The sequence below is a fragment of the Equus przewalskii genome, chromosome 11 (assembly GCF_037783145.1).
Source record: "Equus przewalskii isolate Varuska chromosome 11, EquPr2, whole genome shotgun sequence".
Taxonomy (NCBI): domain Eukaryota; kingdom Metazoa; phylum Chordata; class Mammalia; order Perissodactyla; family Equidae; genus Equus; species Equus przewalskii.
The window spans coordinates 31,637,478-31,657,342 of record NC_091841.1 but is presented as its reverse complement, the minus strand read 5'-3'; the positions used below and the strand labels follow the sequence as shown (position 1 = coordinate 31,657,342).

At 61.6% G+C, this 19,865-nt stretch overlaps 1 protein-coding gene across 14 annotated transcripts; it reads right to left on the bottom strand.

Annotated features, from left to right (window-relative positions):
- Positions 1-259: 259 nt before the first annotated feature.
- On the bottom strand, positions 260-19,455 carry TNNT3 (troponin T3, fast skeletal type). Of its 14 annotated transcripts, none has more exons than XM_070564412.1 (18): positions 19,344-19,455; positions 16,094-16,126; positions 15,934-15,947; positions 15,348-15,365; positions 13,640-13,657; positions 13,441-13,473; positions 12,289-12,309; positions 12,044-12,058; positions 9,615-9,647; positions 8,925-8,943; positions 6,175-6,220; positions 5,200-5,316; positions 5,024-5,101; positions 4,618-4,731; positions 4,382-4,491; positions 4,084-4,174; positions 2,844-2,884; positions 260-466 (listed from the first exon to the last, which is right to left on the bottom strand). In XM_070564412.1, the coding sequence occupies exons 2-18, from the start codon at positions 16,108-16,110 to the stop codon at positions 412-414; spliced, it is 840 nt and encodes a 279-aa protein (XP_070420513.1). In that variant the 5' UTR covers positions 16,111-16,126; positions 19,344-19,455; the 3' UTR covers positions 260-411. The 14 variants fall into 14 exon arrangements, 13 of the variants coding, with proteins under 13 accessions (XP_070420513.1, XP_070420512.1, XP_070420516.1 ...); XM_070564411.1 differs by lacking the exon at positions 2,844-2,884 and adding an exon at positions 2,191-2,231; XR_011523988.1 differs by lacking the exon at positions 9,615-9,647 and having other exon boundaries at positions 2,191-2,884.
- Positions 19,456-19,865: the final 410 nt, after the last annotated feature.

Below are 19,865 nucleotides of genomic sequence, written 5' to 3'. Positions count from 1 at the left end.
GTGAAAGCCCGTGGACAGAAGTAGAAGGTGCTGATAGAGACCGGGTGGGGGTCCTGGGCCCCGCGCCCGTGGATGGCACTGTTGGGCCACAGCTGGGGCATCTCCCGTGACCCCTGACCCCTGAGATGAACATCCAGTTTCGCCTGGGCCCTGGAGGTGGAGAGCAGCCACCTCGATGTCCAGCCTGCCCGGTTCAGCCCCCTCCTTCAGTGCCCCTCACCACTCCAGGGGCCCCATCCACGAGCCAGCGCACACCTGGTGGAGGGGAGTCTGCTAGCTTTATTCACAGACCCCAGGGCATGGGGGCAGCAGGGACAGAGACAAGGGCGGTGCTCAGGCCTGGGGTCCGGAAGCTGCCATGTGGGCTGCGCGGGCCAAGGGTCTCTGTCCTGGGGGGCCTTTTGGGCTGCTTTATTTCCAGCGCCCGCCGACCTTGCCCTTGGCGGTGGCACCGGCCTTCTTGCTGCTGTAAATGGGAAGCAAATTGGTCTTGAGCGTCAGGGTGTCCAGGACCCTGGCTGAGCCTACTCCCTGGACCCTGGCAGACCCCCAGCCTGACAGCTTTGCCCACCCAGGCTGCTGTCAGGGCGAGGGGCCCGGCCTGGCTCCCAAAGCCCCCGGCACGCATTCCAGCTCCAGTTCTATCAGTGGCGACTCACCTGTACCTTGCCCGGCTGGGCCTGGGCGGCTCTGTGCCAAGGCAGTTAGTGTGGTTAGGAGAGGGGCTGGCGCAGCGAGCCTGGGCACCCTTCCCCCTCCCTCCATTCCCTGCCCGAGGGACTCAGGGCACAGGCCACAGCAGACTTGAGGGGCCCGATTTGGGAAGACCCCTAGCCGCTGGGGAAGCTGTCTCTGCAGATGGCTATCATCTTCCCAGCTAATTTGGCCTCGTAAGAGTTTGTAGCACCCACCTCCACCCCCCCCCCCCCCCGCCCCGGGTTACAGCCTCCTGGAGGAGGAGAGGCTGGGGGCAGTGGGCTATTCTGGTCCTTCACTCCAGGTCGGCAGTCCCCGCCCGATGGACTCGGGACCTGGGAGGCCTTGGTCTTGCTCCAGAGTCATGGCCTCCAGGACCCCAGGGTCAGAAGGTCTTAACTCCGAGGGTTGGTGGTCCTCAGGAACCTGCCCCATCTGTCTGAGGTCCTTGGCACACCAGTGAGCCAGGAGGGAGCTGGGAACTGGGTTAGGGTGAGGTGGGTGGCCCTTTTTAGACAGCTTCTGGGTGCAGAAGGCCATGCCGTTCCCAAGGTTGGCTTCAGGACAAGGCCTGGTGCTGGTGGCCGTGCACGTGGCCCGTGTCCTTCTGCAGGAACCAGCTTGAGAATCTGACATGCATGCACATGCACACACACACACACATTCGTACATGTGCACACCTTGTTGAATGGCCCACTCTCCAAGGGGACTGAGTCACCCTCTGCTCTGCACAGCAGAGCCCAGGGAGGAGGGGGGTGTCACCCCCCCTAGCCTCTCCCCTCCAGGGAGGAGGAGGCTGGGAGCAGCAAGGAGGCAGGGGCCGGTGGAAAAGGGAGGAAAATCCCACTAAACTCCCCAACTCCAAGCAGTCCTGGGGACCCTGTGCTCCTTGGAGTGTGAGCCAGCCCTGCGACTGGCCAGGCTCAGAGACAGATCCCAGGGCAGGCGGCACAGAGCCCAGGCCATTGGGGTGGGTGAGGCACAGGCTGCTCTGGGCCCTTCTGGGCAACTGCCGCTGTGTGTCCCATGGACCCCGGGGGATGATCTTACAGACAGAGGGCTCACCGCCCCGAAGAACCAGTGATTCCGGCCAGGGTCTCAGAGGGGCTGGTGACAAAGCCCAGGCCTCCTGATTCGCTGTTCCAGGTCAGCTTTGTGGTGACATACTGCTAGATGTCCAGCCTGGCTTTGCCAGGCCACTCTGAAGGCTGCCCAGAGCCACCCACACCCTGGGGCCTCCTGCGGGGCCTGCCCCCAATCTGCCATCCTCCTGGGCTCTGGGGTAGGGGGAGAAAGGAGGCTGTGCGTCTGGGGGCACAGCGCCCCAACATGCTGGCACGAGTGGCTGGCTGGTTAGTCTTGTTACCGCTCTGCTGAGGGCCAGCTGCCACTGGGACTGGCTAAAATCATTGAGCCCCCCCGGTGGGGCAGTGGCAGCCGTCCCCATGGGGCTGTGTGCCCGGTGCAGAGCACGGGACAGCCTGGGCTACTCACTGCTTCTGGGCCTGGTCGATGCGGCTTCTGAGGTTGATGATCTGTAAACAACACAGTTGACTTACCGTGGCTGGTCCGAGCAGTGCCAGGCGGGGCGTGGGCCGGCACGCCCTCCACAAAAGGCCTCAGTGCCTCACAAGGGCCACTCACTCCCTTACTGTGTCCTGGCTCCTCTGGATGGAGGCCACCGTCCCTTTTGGCTGGTGACTCTGACCTTTGGTGGCCTGCACTGGAGACCTGAGCCATGACACACAGCAGCTCTGGAGCTGGCCACTTACCTTCCAGCCCGCGGCAGGATGCGGGCAGCGGGCACGGGGCAGGAGGTGAGGCTGGCAAACAGAGCCCCAGATTCTCCAGTGGCCTCTGAGCTCAGAGCCCTGAGGCCTCTGGCTTCTTGACCCACCTGCTCCCTCGTTCCGACCGCCCAGACGGGAGGCTGGGGGAAGGCCAGGCCCTTCCCCGCCTGCCCACAATGACAGCAGGTGGCCTCAGAAGCCATCGGGCTGTAGGCAGGAGGGAGGAGGCAGGAAGGCTCCTGTCATGTCCGTGCCTGCCGCTGCAGCATCCTCAGTGGCCCAGGGTTTTGCCATGCGAGAGGCTGGCCGTGCACCGTGCCCCACGAGCCTGGCCCAGGGCGGACCCTGGCTACTTACAACTTGGCCAGCATCTCCACTCTGGCCCGCATGTTCATGATCTAGAAAGACCAAGATGGTTACGGGGCTAGGGGCGTGGGCTGAGGTTTTGGGGCCCTGCTGTGTGCTGGGCTGGCCCCCAGGGGCCCTCTGTGGGCTGTGCACAGAGGTGTCAGGAGACAGTGGCCCTAACTCAGCTCCGCAGACACGAATGGGGCCTGTCTGGCCTCTGTATGGGTGAAGCCCATTGCTGCAGGCCGGCCTTCCCGGGGAGCATTGAGAGAACAGCACTGTCCCCCATGCCTGGACCCTGCCCGCCTGCAGAGAGGCCTGTGCTCCTGGGGGCAGCCCTGGGAGGGGGTGATGGTCTTCCTTCTGTTGGAGGCGAGGAAACTGAGGCACAGAAGGACCAGGCAACTTGACTAAGAGCGCAGGGTTCCTGAAAAGGAGCCAGGATTCTCCCAGCTGTCGGTCCCAGTGCCCCGGGCACCCTCTGTCTCGGTGGCTGGCAGGGACGGCAGTGAGAGAGGCCCTGCGAGTGTAACTGTCTTCCTTTGGGGACCCTGGAGGAGAGCAAGGGGCAGGACCCACGTCTCTGATGGCAAAGCTGGAGGTGTCTGCGTTTGCATGGAGCAGGTTGGTGGCCAGGACCGGTACTCCCTTCCCAGGTCCCATGTGGACCTCCCGGGGGACATGATCAGCATGTGCTGTTTGGAGTTGCAAGTCCCTCTCAGGCAACTCCAGGCAGCCACCCCCGGGGGAGCAAAGTCACAGACCCCAGCAAGCCCAGCCAGAACCCCTTTCCCAGCTACAGGGTTGGGGTGAGGAGGTAAGGATTAGGGGACCCAGGTGAGGCCCCCAGGGGCTCTAAGGAAGCAGATGTCTTGGGCCAGCATGGCTGGGACGTGGGTTTGCAGAGAAGGCTGTGAGGGGAGGACGGCTCAGTGCCAGAGGAGGTTAGTGCCACCCTGGGGTGACCTCGTGACACTGGGGACTTTCTACAAGCCCCAGGCGCCTCAGACACTGGACCCCACGGCCACTCCGCCCTGCTGCTCCTTCTTGCTGGCCCCCAGAGCAGGGGGCTGATTGCTCACGGGCAGAGGCCAGCCCGGAGGATGGCCTCAACTGTGGTCCCAGCAGGAGAGTGTCCTCGGCCAAGGATCCATGGGGACAACCCGCATGGAATTCTCTGGGGCCCAGTCAGTGGGACTTGGGGAGGTGGCCGCCCCAGCAGGCCACGAGCTGTGGGGTCTGCACTCACATCGTATTTCTGGCGCTTCAGCTTCTCCCCGTACTCAAACTTGTCGGTCTCCAGTTTGTACAGGGTGTCCCACAGCTCCTTGGCCTTGTCCCTGGGAAGATGGCAAAAATGAGCCGTGGCCGGATAAATCCTGGAAGGCAGGGCCCAGGCCACCCGCTCTCCTCCTCCAGCCACCCCCAAGAATGGGCCCCCGTGGCCTCACAGAGCGCCACGAGGCTGGCAGATTCAAGAATGCTCCTCCAGCGCCATTGGGCCATCGGGCCGCCGGGCCCCCTTCCGGGGTGACGCCCTCCCTCACCTGAGCTTCTCGTCGCTGAGATGGTCGATGTTCAGCGGCTTGCGTCTCTCCGCCAAAACCTTCTTCTTCATCTCCCGGGCTGTCTGCTTCTTGCCTCTCTTCTGGTCAGCCTGAGGGGACACGGCAGACGGGCCTGGCCTCAGGAGGGAGACGCCCCACTGCCCAGCCCGAAGGCGGGTGGCTGGGGATGCACACAGATGCCAGGCAGTCCCCAGGCTCTGAGCCCCCGCACTCACCTTGGCCAGGTAGCTGCTGTAGTTGGCGCCCATGGATGACAGAGCCTTCTTCTTCTTCAGGTCGTCCTCAGCTCTCCTCTTAGCCTCCTCCTCCTCCCTCCGTGCCTTCTCCTCCTGTGGAGACCCCCATCCCCAAGACCTTCAGGGGTGGGCCAGGGCTGCCTTCTCTGGGTAGGCTTCAAGGACCTGCCCTGGGCTCGGAACTTTCTGGAAGCTCCAGGTCCTGGTCAGGGTCTACCCTCTTGCAGGGGTTCTGCGGGACATGGGGAACTTAGCCAGTGGCTCTGGTCACTGGCCAGTGTCAGGGGGAAGCTCAGGAGAAGGAGGGTCAGAGACCCTGGCATTTCTCTGGGCCTGCGGTCATTGGCTCGGGGCCTGGAGTGGGGAAGGGGCGCCCAGGCCTCACCGCCAGTCTGTTCTGACGCTCCCTCTCCTTCTCGGCACGGATCCTCTGCTGTTCAGCTCTCTCCGCACGGCGCTTCTCCTGCGGCGGGAGGAGTGGGTCAGCCCAGCCTTGCCAACCCCGGGCTCCCTGAGAGTGACCATCAGCCCCTGCCCGCTCCTGGAACCGCCTGGACTCACAATTCTCTCCTTGAGGGCGACCAGCTCCTCTTCCTCCTTCTTCCGTGCTTCAAAGTGGCTGTCGATGAGAGCCTGCAGCTCCATGAGGTCTTTGTTCTGGCGCTTCTTCTGGATGTCCTGCGGGTGGGAGAGGACCATCAGTTCCCACTTCTCCTCTCGAACCTCGGCCCTGCCTGGCCCCCCTTACAGCAAGCAGCTCCTTCCCCTGCTCCAGCAGAGAGGCCCTGACTCCTCGGGCCACCAGGAAAGCTGAGAGTGGCAAGGACCCTTTGACCTCACCATGGCCCCATGGCCCCTGCCCTTCTGGGAGCCCAGGGGCTGCCTGATCCCTGAGCCACAGGACAGGAACAGTGCCCCCTCCACCCCACGGGTGAGTCCAGGTCCTGCTCAGCCTTAAGGTCATCAGCGCCTTGGTCTTACTTAAGGTCAACAACACTGACTCTGACTTGGCCCTGTCATCCTCCTCAGGGATGCCCTGCATGCGCCAGGCAGAGAGGAAACTGGTGAGTGAGATACTCTGTTGGATAGACAGATGGGTGGATGGGTAGATCGACAGATGGATGGATAGATAGAAGGACGGGTGAGTGGATGAGTAGATGGATAGGTGGATGGAAGGATGGACAGAGAGATGGTGTGCTTTGGCGGGTGGATGGATTATGGATGGAGAGATGGACGTGTGGGTGAATGGATGATGAATGGGTGGAGAAATGGATAGATGGATGAGTGCATGAACTGGTCGCTGAATGAACGGATGGATGATGGATAGAAGGACGGATCGGGGGAGGAGGGAAGAGAGATGTCTATTCCTGGAGGAATTTCCTCTGGTCCAGGAATGAATTAAAGCAGAATTGTCTGGAACCAGGAAACCCTAGCTCTGGCTTCTTGAGAGGAGATGACCTTGAGAAGCCTTCTTCGGCTGGAGCCTGAAGGTTAGGGGTGGGGTGGAGGCTGTGTTGATGGGTCCCATAAACTTACATCGAAGTCTACTTTCTCCCCCTCCGGGATCTTAGGAGCAGTGAGTCTGAAGAAGAGAGAGAGGCTCATTAGCAGGGACAAGTGGAGACCCCACCTGGAGAGTTGGCCTGGCCCCAGGCGGACTCCCCCCCACCCCCCAGCCCTCTCGCCCTGCCACCTGGCGCAGGGCGCTTTCCTTGGCCTTTGTTCCAATCTGATGTGTAACCCACCATCCCCAGAGGGGCTTGACCCCCTTGAGGAGGTTTCAACCTCTTAGTGTCCCTCTGTTTTACCAACTTTTGGACATCGCAAGGGCTGTTTCAGCCCCATCTGTCCAGGAAGGTCACCCTCGTTTTCTTTCTCAAACAAGCGAATGCGGCTAGGTCAGACCAGAAGGCTGGGTGGTCACCTCAGGCCCTCCCGGGGTGGGGGTGGGGCATTTGCCTTTGCATTTCTCTGGCACCTCTTTAATCTTTCTTTCTGGGGACCCAAAGGAAGGGGGAGGTTGGGCAGAAAAGCAGTTTGAAGAAGAAAAGAGGTCCCCTCTTGAATCCGGCTGTAACCATCCATCAGGGCTGCGCCCTCCCCCCAGCACATTCCAGATGGAGCCAAGAGGGAAAATAACAACAAGGATTTTTTAAAACAAGTCCTAGAAGAGAGTGGGACTGAATATCGATCAAAATGCTGGAGCGGGAAAGGATTTTCTAAGCTCAGAAGGTCCCGCGAAGGGAAAGATGGCCAGATGACGCTACGCAAATGAAAAACTTATGTATGTGAAGAAAGGCAAAAATTGAAAGGGGGGTGAAAAACCCAGACTAGAAAAATATTTTCAGCAAATACAGAGAAGACTTATATCCTTATGCAAACCGATGATTAAGAAAACAGAGAAACGCCTCCGTGAGATAAATGGGCAGAGGGCATAAGCTACCAATTCTCAAAGAAGAAAGAGGAGCAGTTCACACATGAGGGAAGGCTCCCCTGGAGCAATCAGAGGAATGCAAATGAAAACAGCCCCGAGAGGCCTTTTCCCATCCATCAGTGGCCGAGGTGAAAGCCCGTGGCTGTGCTCGGGAAGACGGGTGTGGGGCGCGGAGCCGCTCACGTCCACGTAGGAGACCGCGCTGGCAGGGCTTGCGCGGAAAGCAATTTGGCAGTGGATGTCAAAAACTTCAGAACGTTCATAGTCTTTGACCCAGTAATTCCAGTTCTGGGAATGTGGCCTAGGGAAATAACCCCAAAGACAGAAACTGCTTTCCACCCAGCATTATTTATGATAGTAAAATATTGAGGCAAGTCTTAATGTCCCGCACCAGAGGAATGGTTAGGAAAATGACGGCTTGTCCAATGGACGGAATATTATGTGGCCATTCAAAATATTTAAGAAGACTATGTAAAAACATGGAAAAATACTTATGAATAGTGCTAAATTCTAAAAAAGCAGAATTCAAGTTTGTATAGACAGTACGATGCTTGAAAAACAGCTCGGAGCTTAAATCTGTTTTTCCGAGCCCGATGCATGGAAAAAGAGAAGGAAGAAATAAGCCTTTTTATTTCTTTCTCCTCTTCTCTGCAGTCTGGCTGGCTGGGTGGGAGAGTTATGGATGAATTTTTTTTTTTTCTTCGTTGGACTTTTACGTATTTTCCAAATTTTCTTTAATGAAGTGTTTTATTTTCATAATGAAAACACAAACTTTTTTTTTTTTTTAGCTAGAAAATATCTTGTGATGGGGTAGCTTTATTTAAAATCGTTGAACTATAAAGTAAACGGGTGGAAATATGCCGGCCATGCCCATCCACGGTTCGGTCTCCTTCGGAGAATTGCGGATGGCTCCCGCCAGGGGCAAGGGCTGGCGCGCGCGCCCGCTGGTATCTTGGCCCCGGGCGAAGCGAGGTGCGGGCGAGACCGCGCAGAGGGATAAGGGATGAATGACCGACAGGGCTTGTGTTTACTCATCAAAAACAGAAAAGTCGGAATCCCCGGATTAAAAAAAAAAATCTCTGAAATGCTCACAAGTAGGTAAAAGGAGAGAAAGACCCCTCCCAACAAGGATTCTGGTCCCCCAGAGGGGCTCCGAGGCCCCGGCGCCGTGAAAGAGGGTGGATCCTGGAATCCGTCGGTTCAGGGACTGTTCTGAAGTGGGTTTTGTCTCCCGCCTGCCCCACCTTCACCTGTATCTCACTTGGAGGGTCCTGGGAGACCCCCCCACAGCGTGGCCGGGCTGGCAGGGTCCAGAGGGGGCAAGAGGGAGCTCCATGGTGCCTCCGTCTCTCAACCCCATCTCCCCTGCTCCTGTACCCTGTCCTTCCTGGGCCTGTAGCCTCCTCCTGCAGGAAGTCATCCTTGCCTACACTGGGTGACCCCGGGCAGAACCACACCCTACTGACCCTCCAGAGCCCTTTTCTGCCCTTCCCTGGGGGGTGACCACCCAGGTGAGGTGTTACCCCGCCTGTGGGGGAAGGCACCAGCTGGCCCCAGTAATCCCATCCTCATAATGTGCCTTCCTCGAGGATCCAGAACTTCCAACACCAAAACCGGGAGCAAAGAAGAGGCTACTTTCTCCAGGGGTTTGGGTCCCAGTTCACCCCTCACTGAGCCTAAATGCATGGTCTTCCTCTGGGGGCACCCAGTCCCAGCCCTTTGGGACGTCGCTTCCCCAGGTGACCTTGGTCCCCATCCAGCCTGCACACTCTGGCTTTTCCTCCAGGCTCACCTCCCAGCCCTGTGCTCACCCCCCGACTCCACATCTGGCCTTACCCCGACCCATACTCACCTGGGTCTTGGCTTCTCCTCTGGTCACCGCAGCACCGGCATGGGGAGAGGGAGAGAGAAACGGGGTGAAACTCGGCGCCCACTCCTGCTGATGGCCCCTGGGGGCCACCCAGCCGGGGGCTTCCTGGGCTGCAGCCAGCAGGGCCACCCGCCTCTCCAGCTGAGCTCACCACCCACCCACACGACCCAGCAGGGAGAAGACGGTCTTGTCCCCACTCTGGACCTGAGAAAGTCCCTGTGGGATCTGAGAAGGAGAGCTCAGAGTGTGGGGACCAGGCCACTGGGAGGGAGAAGGGGTGAAGGGAAGGAGGAAGGAAGCCAGAAGTATGCATCCTCAGGGGACAGGGAAAGTGAGGACTGGGGTCGGGGGAGGACAGAAGGAGCCAAAGGAGGGTCTGATGGGGAGAGTGGAGGAAGCAACCCCTGCCGTCCTGGTCTGCTGGCCGCCCCCACTGACCGCCCCCTGCGTGCTGGCAGAAGCTCGGGAGCAGGAGGGCACCTGCACAGCCCTGGAAATGCATGCCACCGCCACCGCCACCGCCCTGAGAAGTAGCGAGGGAGCAGAGGAGGAGGACAGACAGACAGACAGGCAGACTGAGGGAGAGGGATGGAGAGCCAGCGAGGCAGACACCAGGAGGGTGGGTCCTGTCTGTCTCAGGGTCACTGCGGCTGGGGACCTGTTGACCCTTACCTTCCTCTTCCTCTCGCTCTTCCTCCGCGGTGTCTTCAGGGTGTAAGCGCACATGCAAGAGAAAAGCCGGCGAGGCTGCGGGGCAGCACTGGGGGCGCGAGCCGGGGGCGCAGGCATGGGGCCACAGGGGGCAGCGCCTGGACTCCCCCTCCCCTGGGCGCGTGTTGGCCTGGACCCCTTTAGTGCCCTGAGCTGGGGGCCAGAGATGTGCTGTCTGGGGACGGGATGGAGGGCTGGTGCCACCTCACTGTGGAGCGGGAGGGCCTGGGGGATACCACCCGACCCAGGAGGCCTGGCAGTGAGTCGAGGGACCTCAGCAAGCCTGCAGGTGCTGGCTGCTGGCTTCTGTGAGTCTTTCCCCTGGGGGTCGCCAGGTCCCACTTGGAAAACTGAGACCCTCCCCAACACTGGAGCCTTGGAGCTGGAGGCAGGCAAGGGAACCCTCAGGCCGAGCCCCCAGCAGCGGGCCGTGGAGCCTAGGCTGGCTCACCCTGGGTAGGGGGTGGGGGTTGGGGGTGGGGGATGGCTCCTGACCCCCCTAGGCAGCCTAATCTCTGACTCTTAAGAGGTTCCTCTTCCAGAGGTGGGATGGGCTCCCCCCCAACCTCTCCCTGGGCCGCCTCCAGGTCTGCCTTGCGGTGGGTGGCCTGAGGTCCCTGCTGGAACCTCCAGACCAAGACCAGGCCTTGACCTGCCCTGGATGACCTGGCCACCTTCACGTGGGGGCCGCTTCCTTTGACCATCCCTATCCCCCCGGTGCCCTGGGGTGGTCCTGGCTGGCCTGGACACAGCCCGGGGTCTGTAGCTGGTCTGGCCGGGCCTTGCCCTCCTGTCCCTCAGTCCTGCTCTGGACCCTTTGATGATGATGACAAGACCATCCACACTTCTTATGGCCCTCAGCTTGTCTGAACCCAAGGAGGCCCGGTGAGGAAGTGTCTTTGAGCCCCAGGCCCTGTCCAGGGGGAAGGGGGTCCAGCCTCATCTTCTCCCTGGCACCTCCCTCAGCTTTAGATCCCTCACTTGCTCAGGAACCCGTCACCCTCCCGCAGACAGCCCCCCACCGCCCCCACTGGCTCTGCTCAACTTTGCAGGTGGGCCTGGGCCTGAGGTCGCCCTCTCCCCGCATGCCCTGGGGCGGGAGCTGCATGCTCTGGGACGCTGGGCGGCCATGGGGCACTTTAGGAGCAGGAACCTGGCCCAGGGGCAGAAGGAAGGGTTTGGTGATGGAGAAGAGGGGCTGCTGAGGTGACCCGGCCTTCTTCAGGGACCTCGCTGGAGGGGTACCTGGTGGGGCCGCCAGGCCAGGGAGGGCAGAGGGCGAGGGGCAGGCCGAGAGCTGGAGGAGAGGGGGCCATGCAGCAAAGCCCCCCAGGCAGCTGGCTAGCGGGGGGGTGGGGGGGGCGGCCTCGAAACCCCCACCTCCTGTCTGTCTGTCACTCGGCTTCAGGGCTGGTTCCAGGGTGACCTGATGACCTTGTAGCCCCTCCAGGGTTCCTCCTGGTTCCCTGTTCCCTGGACGCCTGCTGCCTGTGCAGCCCAGCATCCTCCACCCAACCCTCGGGCCGGCACGTCCCTTGTCTTACTGCGGCCTCGCTGAGGCCAGGGAAGGGAGGACAGACAGCTCCGGGGCTGTGCTCAGGGTTCAGGCCCAGCTGGGAGGCGTCGTGTGTGTGGAGGGGCTGAGAAGAGCTCCCCCACTCAGGCCCCTGACTTGAACCGCATTTCCTCACCTCCACCCCCAACCCCGGGGGCGGCCAGCCCTGCTGCGGGGAGGTCAGGCCCACCCAGGGGGCCTCCTCTCGACCGGGTGTGTCTGGCTCTGGCCCAGGCGATGGGTGGGATGCTGGGACCTGACTGATTGCTCGTTTGCACGCAAGGCCCCTGGCTGTTCCGGATCCCCGCCGTCCCCACCTCGGGCCTCAGCCTGACTTTCTGCTTCACCCCACTCGCCCCTCCACCCTCCCTTCAGCCTCACCTCCCTTACTTTCCCCTCTTTGGCTTGCTATCTGGGGCAAGGCAGAAGCCTCCTGCCCTGCCTCTCCTCCTCTGCTCTTCTCCACTCCACTCTGGTGGATCCGGAGGGTCCCAGTGGACCCCAGCACCATCCTCCCCCAAGGCCTGCACCCCTTTCAAGTCCTACACTGGGCTCTGCATTTGGCTTCAAGGCTGGCTGCTCCTGTCTTCCTGCTGGTGGCCCAGGAAGGGCCTCATCCCCCCACCCCTGAATGCCCTCTGTCAGGGGGCCCAGGAGGAAGCCTGCACCCCTGCAGCCAGGCCTGCGTGAGCCAACACTCTAGGTCTAACCTGTCCCCACCTGTCCCCAGCCCATAGAGGTGGTGGCTAGAGTCACGCAGGGAGGGAGGTGGGGAGGAGGAGAGGACGGGAGGAGGAAGCAGGGGCTCTGGCCTTGGGGTGGGGGGTGGCCATACCTTCCTGGACCTCCTCTGCAGAAGCAGCGCCGTGGTGGAGAGAGGGGAGAGAGAAGCAACTGTGAGTCTCGGAGCCGAGACCGAGGGCAGGGGCGGCGGGAGGGGCAGGGCGGTGGTCCGAGCAGGCCTGCCCGGTCAGTGGGTTACACAGCCCTCTTGTTCCCTGTGGCCCAGGGTTGCTGCTCACACCACACACGGCCGTGTGTGCACATGCACCCACACAGGACTGCAGTCATGGCACATACCTTGTACATGAACTTCATGGACTAGGATGGCCATGGAACAAGAGGCAATACCGCGGGTCAGAGGTCAGAGGAGAAAGGATCCGAGGTTAATGGAAACAGCCGGGTCACCACTCGGGAGGGTCAGTGGCCGAGGCCGAGGGGTGAGGAGTGTGCGGGAAGCGAGCAAGACACGGTCAGTGTTGGCCTGGGGCGCTATCACCCCCAAGTCCTGTCCTTGCCTTGCAGATGGGGAGACTGAGGCTCGGGGTGGAGCTTGCTTTGTGGTGACATCACTGCTCTGGTCATTAGGACATCAGGGCCCATGCCTTTCCTGCCACCTCCCCTGTTCCTGCCTGTCCTCAGGTCTCTGGAAGGACTTCCTTACAGGGGCTTATGGCTTCTGGCCTGGGCACAGAGGCCCATTCGTGGGGCTGTGGCCCCGTGGCATGGCACCAGAGGCCCTAATGGGTGGGGCCTGTAGCCCAGAGGGCAACCAACTTCCTGCCACCTGACAGCGGGGCACCCACCCCCTTTGGATCTTTCCCAGCCTCCAGGGGAGTGGGGATGCCGGGCGTTGGCCCTCAGCTGCTCTGTCCACCCATTTGAGCACAGGACTCCACACCCTCCCATCCCATCGTCCACCCGGATCCTGAGGAAGGAGCCCACGGGAGCAGTTTCGAGGGGTGACCAGGGAGTGGTCAGGGCCTCAGCTTGGGGCTGATGGCCCAGGCTCGGGGTGCAGGCTGTGAGGGGTCTTCCTCCATTGCCTCATGTCACCTGAGGCTTGACCTGGGGCCCTGACCCGATCGAGGCGTCAGACACCACCATGGGCTCCCAGTGACCCGCCCTGGGGTGGAGGGCTCATTTCAAGGGTGGAGAGGCCAGGCCACATCCCACATCTGGTCCAGTAGTCCCCCCACTGACCCACTCTCCTTCTGCTTGGGGGTGACCCCCATCTGCAGCCCAGCCCATGTTGGGAGAGTGCCCAGCCCTCGGGGTGCCCAGAGCTCTGGGGAAGCATCGGCCGTGGTTAGTGGGTTATGTTGGGGCCACATGTGGGGGTCCTTTGGCTGGCTGGTGCCTCAGTGCCTCCCTGTGCTCTCCCCAACCCTGCGTGAGCTCCAGCCAGGCCCTGGGCCCCACATGGGGACCAGAAGTCCTGTGCCCTCGTACCTTCTTCATGGACTTCTGCAGGCGGAGGGGCGGCTGGTGTGCGGGTGGCAGGGAGGAGAGAGGAGAGAGTTAGGCCGGGAGCACACTGCACATCCTTAGAGGGGGCGGGGGCACGCTGGGGTCGCTGTGAGGGTGAGAGTCAGTGGGGGCAGAGGGGCTGGAGGGTGGTCGTGGGACTGGGGTCCTGGACCCCACTTACCTTCCTCCTCCTGGGCCTCTTCAGTGGTGGGAGCAGCGGGGGTAGGAGGGAGAGAGGGAACAACGACAATAGTTAGTGGGGCGCACTGGGGGCGGCGGGGAAAGGAGGCCGGCCCCTTGGGAGAAGAGGCAGTGGGTGCTCTAGGCCGGGCCACGGAGAGGCTCAGGCCTGCCCTGCTGGCCGGCAGCGGCCCACCACCCGCTGCCCCCCGGCGGGGAGCCTCGGGGGCCTTGGGACCCTCAGGCCTTGGGCCTGTCTCTGCAGAGCCACCTCCTCCGAGGCCCTGGGAGACTCTGAGCCCCTTGCCCCCGCCAAGGCCTGGACCCAGGCTGGCCTCAGGACCGTGCCACCTGCCCCCTACACCGTAGTGTCTGTGCCTCGTAGTGTCTGAGAGTCTCGCTAAGTTTTGCTCTGTGGGAGACAGAAGAGAGGCAGGGGACAAAACCCGAGTGCCACAAGAGAACCCGTGCTGCTTGGCCGAACTCCCACCCCCGGGAATGTCCATGAGGACCGGGTGGCTCTGACACTGTGTGGGTCTTGGAGGCCGTGGAGGCAGGGGCCCGGCTGGGCTGCCTTGTCACCTTCCCCAGGGAAGGGGCGGCTCCCCGAGACCTCTGCTCCGCTCAGACAAGAGTCCCTCCACCTTTCCAGCAGAAAAAGAACTGCTCTGCTCATGTTGTTAGGGTAGCAATGTTTTCAAAATATTTTCAAAACATAGCACCCAGAACGCCCCACAGGAGAAAGAGCCCGCCCGGAGAAACCGCGGGAAAGCGTTCCCAAGGCTGAGCCGGTGCCAGGGATTTCGGAGGAGCTCCCGGACGGGGACCGCCTCTCCTCATGGTGCCCAGGTGCGGCGGCTCCCCCAGCTCCACGCCTGCCCAGGCACGACCCGGAGGTCCCCACGGACGCCAGGGGGGAGGGAGGGAGGGCTCGCCACGTCACCCCTGAAGGTTACTGCCCCAGAAGGGAGGGGGAGGGATGGATGCTGAGAGAGACAAAGAGACAGAGAGATGATAGAGATAGAGACAGAGACACAGAGACAAGGAGAGACAGAGACAGAGAGATGATGGAGATAGAGAGACACAGAGGCAAAGAGAGACAGAGGGACAGAGGAAACAGAGACAGAGAGAAGAGACAGACAGACAGAGAGATAAGGAGAGAGAAGCAGAGAGAGAGAGAGACAGAGAGATAGGGAGAGAGAAACAGAGAGAGAGAGACAGAGAGATAGGGCGAGAGAAACAGAGAGAGAAAGACAGAGAGATAGGGCGAGAGAAACAGAGAGACAAGGAGAGACAGAGAGACATAGAGACAGAGAGAGAGAGATACAGGGAGAGAGAGACGCGGGCAGGGCCTGCACAATCAGGCTGTTGATATTAATGAGGGTGAGAGTCGTAACGACAAATCCCAGACAACTCCACACACCACGGACACAGCGAGGATGAAGTATTAATGGACGATGATGAGTGTAAGGAGAATGAATGATTATAATGAGAATCGATTAATGTCTATTAATCAATTAAAGAGAAGTTAGCAGTGATGACCAATGGGGATTAATGATGAGGACGATGGCCATTAATTGACGAGCTCACGGAGGCCCCGAGAGGCCCATGGGCATGAGGCTGAGAGCATCGAGCAGGAGAAGGGGCCGAGTTAAGGGGGGAGGTCCGGGTTGGGGGGTAGGGGCAATTCTGGGGGCTGCCAGAGTTACCTTCCTCCTCGTACTGCTCTGCAATGGGAGGGAACAAAGGAGAGGAGCATGTTAGCAGCCACCCCAGGAGCCAGGAAGGAGAGGAGGACCAGGCCCAGCAGGTCCATCCCCAGACAGTCCCAGATGGGGACCGGGGGTCCTCAGACCCAAAGGAGGCTGCCGGGTGCTGGAAGACGACAGGCCCTGACGATGACAGCGGCTTGTGGGAGGTCTGGGGCCCCGGACGCCCAGGTCCTACTATGGGGAGCACGGCAGAGAGGGCCAGGACCGGGAGGCCCCCCCAACCCTCCAGCTCTCTCGGGGCTGTGCTGCCCTGGATAACTCGGCAGTGCAGGCTAGGGGGTGTCCAGGCAGGGTCTGGATGGGACCACGTCTCAGGGATGGACGAGGTTCAGGGGCAGGAGTGGGGAGCCCGTTTGCAGAGGGAAGTTGTTCTGATGCCCACCACCAAACGTGGAAAATCTAGGGCTTCAGGCCAGGCGTTCCCAAGGAGAAATGTGCTGTGGACAAGTGGGACGGCCCTTCCCACCTGGGAGCTTTCTGTCTAGAGGTGGGTGCAAAGGGAGAAAAGAGCTTTGACACTCACCCTCGACGTGTTCACTGTAGGAGAGAGAGAGAGAGAGGGGGAGAGTGAGGTGGGCTTTCCCCCTTGGGTTTCTAACAAACACCAGCAGGTCCTCTAGCCTCAGGACACGGCGAGGTCCGGGGGTCCCAAGGCAGGGTGGGGTGGCTAGGCTGGTACTCACACTTCCTCGTCCGACATGGTGGGTGGGCTGTTTCTGCGGGGTGGGGGGAGACCGAGACAGGAGTTAGGAGTGTTGCCTTGGTCCAGAAGTGCTGGTATGGGGGCTGGGGTGGGCTCTCGGAGCTGGGGGTGTGAGGGGACATTGTGGACAGGGGTCGAGGGCCAACTCTCAGGCCTTGGGCGGGCCCACCCCTGTGCTTGGGGCCTCCTCCAAGGCCCGAGGCCCCCCCAGCCCTCCTGGCCCCAGCCTTGGATCCCACCCGCCCCCCTTCCTGGCCTGGCTCCAGCCTGGAGCTTGGAATGCTGGAGCTGGATGGGATGTTGGAAGCGTGGCGTCCACCCCCACCCAGGGCAGACATCCTCTCTGTAGGATCCCTGAGGAGGGTCATCCAGAATGCACGGTGCTGGTCCAGGCCTGGAGGCCCATCCAGGCTGCTCTGGAGAGTGGAGCTGTCCTGCTGATGTTAACTCAAAACGTGCCTCCTGGTGGTCTCACCCCTTGAATCTGGGGGGCGCTCTCTGAGACCCCCGAGATTACGGAGCCCAGCTCCCCTAGATGGCTAGGCTGGACCTTCTCTGGTCTTCCCGTCCCACCATCCCCACAAGAGCCCTTCCTCCTGGTATGAGCCTAGCTCCCTTCCCCGACTGATGGTTCCTGCAAGGACCCCATGTTCTCTTCTGGGGGTGCTGCAGGGTCCCCTGGGTGGCCCTCTGTAGACCCCTCCTCCAAAATCACAAGACCGCATGAGCCATTCTATCTCCTTGTCTCCCCCTTGCTCCACCGGACGGCAGACTGAGCCCGAGCTCATGGGGAAGGGTCTGGGCTATTTCTCTGTGGCCCCCGCAGCCCAGAGCCCATGCGAGGCACCCACACACTGCCAGAACTGGATGGACAGCCCCCTCCCTCCAGCCCCATCTTCCTCCCTCAGCCTGCTTTCCCAGGCACCGTGGATGCCTTGAATTTGTCAACGTCTGTGGGAAGCTCTGTGCTGGGGCCTAGTTGCACGTGTCCAGGTGCGGCCGGCGCCAGGCCAGCCCGCTCGGGGACCGTTTTTCTGCGAGCTGGCCACCGCACACGCCTGAGGCTGCCGGGGCCTGGGAGCGCTCCGAGCAGCTGCATCAGAATGTTGGCCCGGGGTTTTAAAAAACAAAGTTCCCGACAACATGTTACAGCTAACTTGAAGACAATAGTTATGGCCCCCCTAGGGAGCTTCGTATAAGAAAAACACAAGTTCATCACCTAAAAATGCGTTTACATCGCATTGCTAAGGTGGGAACAGTTTTCCAAAGTCTCTGTCAAGAATGTTGATTTTCCCAGAGCAATTTAAGCTCCGTGCAAAATTAACCAAGACAGTTCTGCAACCCTCCAGGAAGCCAGGCAGCCCTTTCCCAGCCTCGAGTCTCTTCCCAGGGTTCTGCTGCGCCCTCAAGCTCCAGCCTCCTGTCTCGTCCACAGCTGGGGTCTCACTGTTCCTCATTCTGAACCTTCCTGGTGGGCTCAGCCCCTGGCCGCTGGCCCCCCACCACAGCCTCCTCTCCGTAGGGTGGCAGGGGCGGGGAGAACCCCGGGCCTCGCTGTGCTGTGCCCACCTCTCACCCTGCTGGGGCCCGACACCTGTCAGCCGCCTCAAGAGGGGGTGGTCCTGGCCCTCGCCCAGGGGTGGGTTATTTTTAAGGAGCCAGTGGCAGCTGAGGTGTCCAGAAATAGGCACCCGAATTAGCCAAGACGTCTCTGCCCAGAAACCCAAGACGGTGGGAGGGGGCTGTGCGGGCAGCTGCCGCGCGTGTCTTGCCAGCCCCCCGCCTCCCGGCAGATCTCCCAGGCCACCCTGTGCTCCTCCGTCCTGCCCTCCTGCCTTCCGGGCCCGGGTCCGAGGGGGCCTCCAGGAGTAGCTCTCGCACCCCTAGGCAAGGTATCCCTGAGGCCTCTTGTGATGCGAGGCAGAGAAGGCCCGCTCTCCAAGTGGGGAAACTGAGGCCCCTCCAGGCCCCTGCTCCTCCACCCAGTGAAGCCCTGAAGTCAACACCTCGGGGCTACTCTGTGCCCCCACCCCCATGCCCACTGGGGAGGGGCCCAGGGTGGGCTGTGCTTGGGAGCAGGGGTGGCGTTTCGACAGCTGAGAAGGAGGCCAGTTGTCCACGTAATGTTCTGCTCTCAGAAGGCAAGTGTGAAAATAGCCTCTGAAGTCAGCGCTCCTTGGGGACACACACCACCCCTCCCTCCCTCCTTCCCAGGTGACAAGAGGGGGGCTGGAGGAGGCAGGAGCCCCTGCCACTCCCTTGCTGTGGGCCCCTGACCACATCCCCCCGCTCTGGCCTCCATCCCCTCTGGCCGTGGCTCTTCTCCCATCTCGTCCCAGGATGGCCGAGGGCACCTGGTCTGGGGGACATCAGGAGGGGCAGCGAGCCCTGACCCGATGGAGGCGGGGAGGCTGGAGGGGTGTCAGGCAAGGACCACAGGCTGGCCTCCTGGGTGCACGTGATCCTCCCACTTCAGGCAGAGGTGGGACACGTTTTCTGGGCAGGCAGGACAGAGGCCCGGCTCCCCACTCCTCCCTCTGTCTTGCCCCAGCCCAGCCCTGTCCACTCCTGTCCTTGACCTCTGTGAGCTGTCTCCAAGGCTGCTTGGGTCCTAGCCACCCTTCCCCACAGACCTGCTTCTGGGGTCACCTAGACAGCTGCCTGCCTTTGTTTTCATCTATGCAAATGGCAGTGTTGGAGACAATGGCCACATGGGGCTTCTGGGAGGAGCTGGTGGTGGCACCCCTCACCATAGTAGAGCCCCCGGGGAAATGCCAAGATGGAGGGGAGGGGGCTTAGCTGGGGAACGGCAGCCCCCCACAGCAAGCGGCCCTTGGAGCTTGGGCAGCCCCTTCCTGGCCTCTTCATCCGACATCCTCATCTCCCTCTGGCTGTCTACCTTGGGTCGGCCCCCTCACCCCTGGTCTTCCAGGGACCCCCCCCCCCCACCTTTCTGCCCTCTGGCCTCCCCTGCCCCTGTGTTCTGGTTTGGAATGGCTTCATTCCAAGGTTCAGAAAGTGTCCCCTCAATGCCAGCCCCCCAGACCCTCTGGGTCCTGGGGTGGCTTCCTGAGTGCTCCAAGCCGCCACGCCTGGTGGCAAGACATCAGAAGTATGGCATGAACCTCAGCCCCTGGGACCCAGAACGCACCTCAGGCGCCAGCCGGGCCAGGCAGCCAGCACCCCGCAGGCCCCGCCCAGCCTGAGCCAGCTGCTCCGGCAATACCCACCTGTGGCTGAGTCTGGAGAGAAGGGCTGGAGCTCCCTGTGGCCAGGACCGGCTCAGGCACTGCCCGCTGGGCCTCACACCCTCATGTTATAGTGACACTTGATCTTTCCCAGAAGCCCATTGGCCGGGGGTTGAGGGGCTGGGTGGCCTGGCACGTGGGGCAGGCGGGAAGGGCTGTGCCATGCAGGCCCCTTACCAAGTATAGGAATAGCAAGGAAGGAGGCGGCCCGAGGGGGCGAGGACGGGGGACGTGTCTGGAGAAGGAGGCAGGTCCTCCGTCCTCCCCCGGGAAGTGTCAGCCCCTATTTTTATTCCCCCGACAGCAGGCGCTTCTTGATGGGCTGAGGAGGGTGAGGGAAGGTATTGGGTGGCCCAGGGTGCAGCCCAGAGCTCTCCTTGGGCCAGGCTGATGTCGGGGTCCCCAGAGCTGGGGCCCATCTTCCCCAGCCGAGCTGCCCCTTCCCTCAATAGAGTCTGTAGGGGGTCACACTCTGCCCCTGAAGGGTGTCTGCACAGCCAGGTT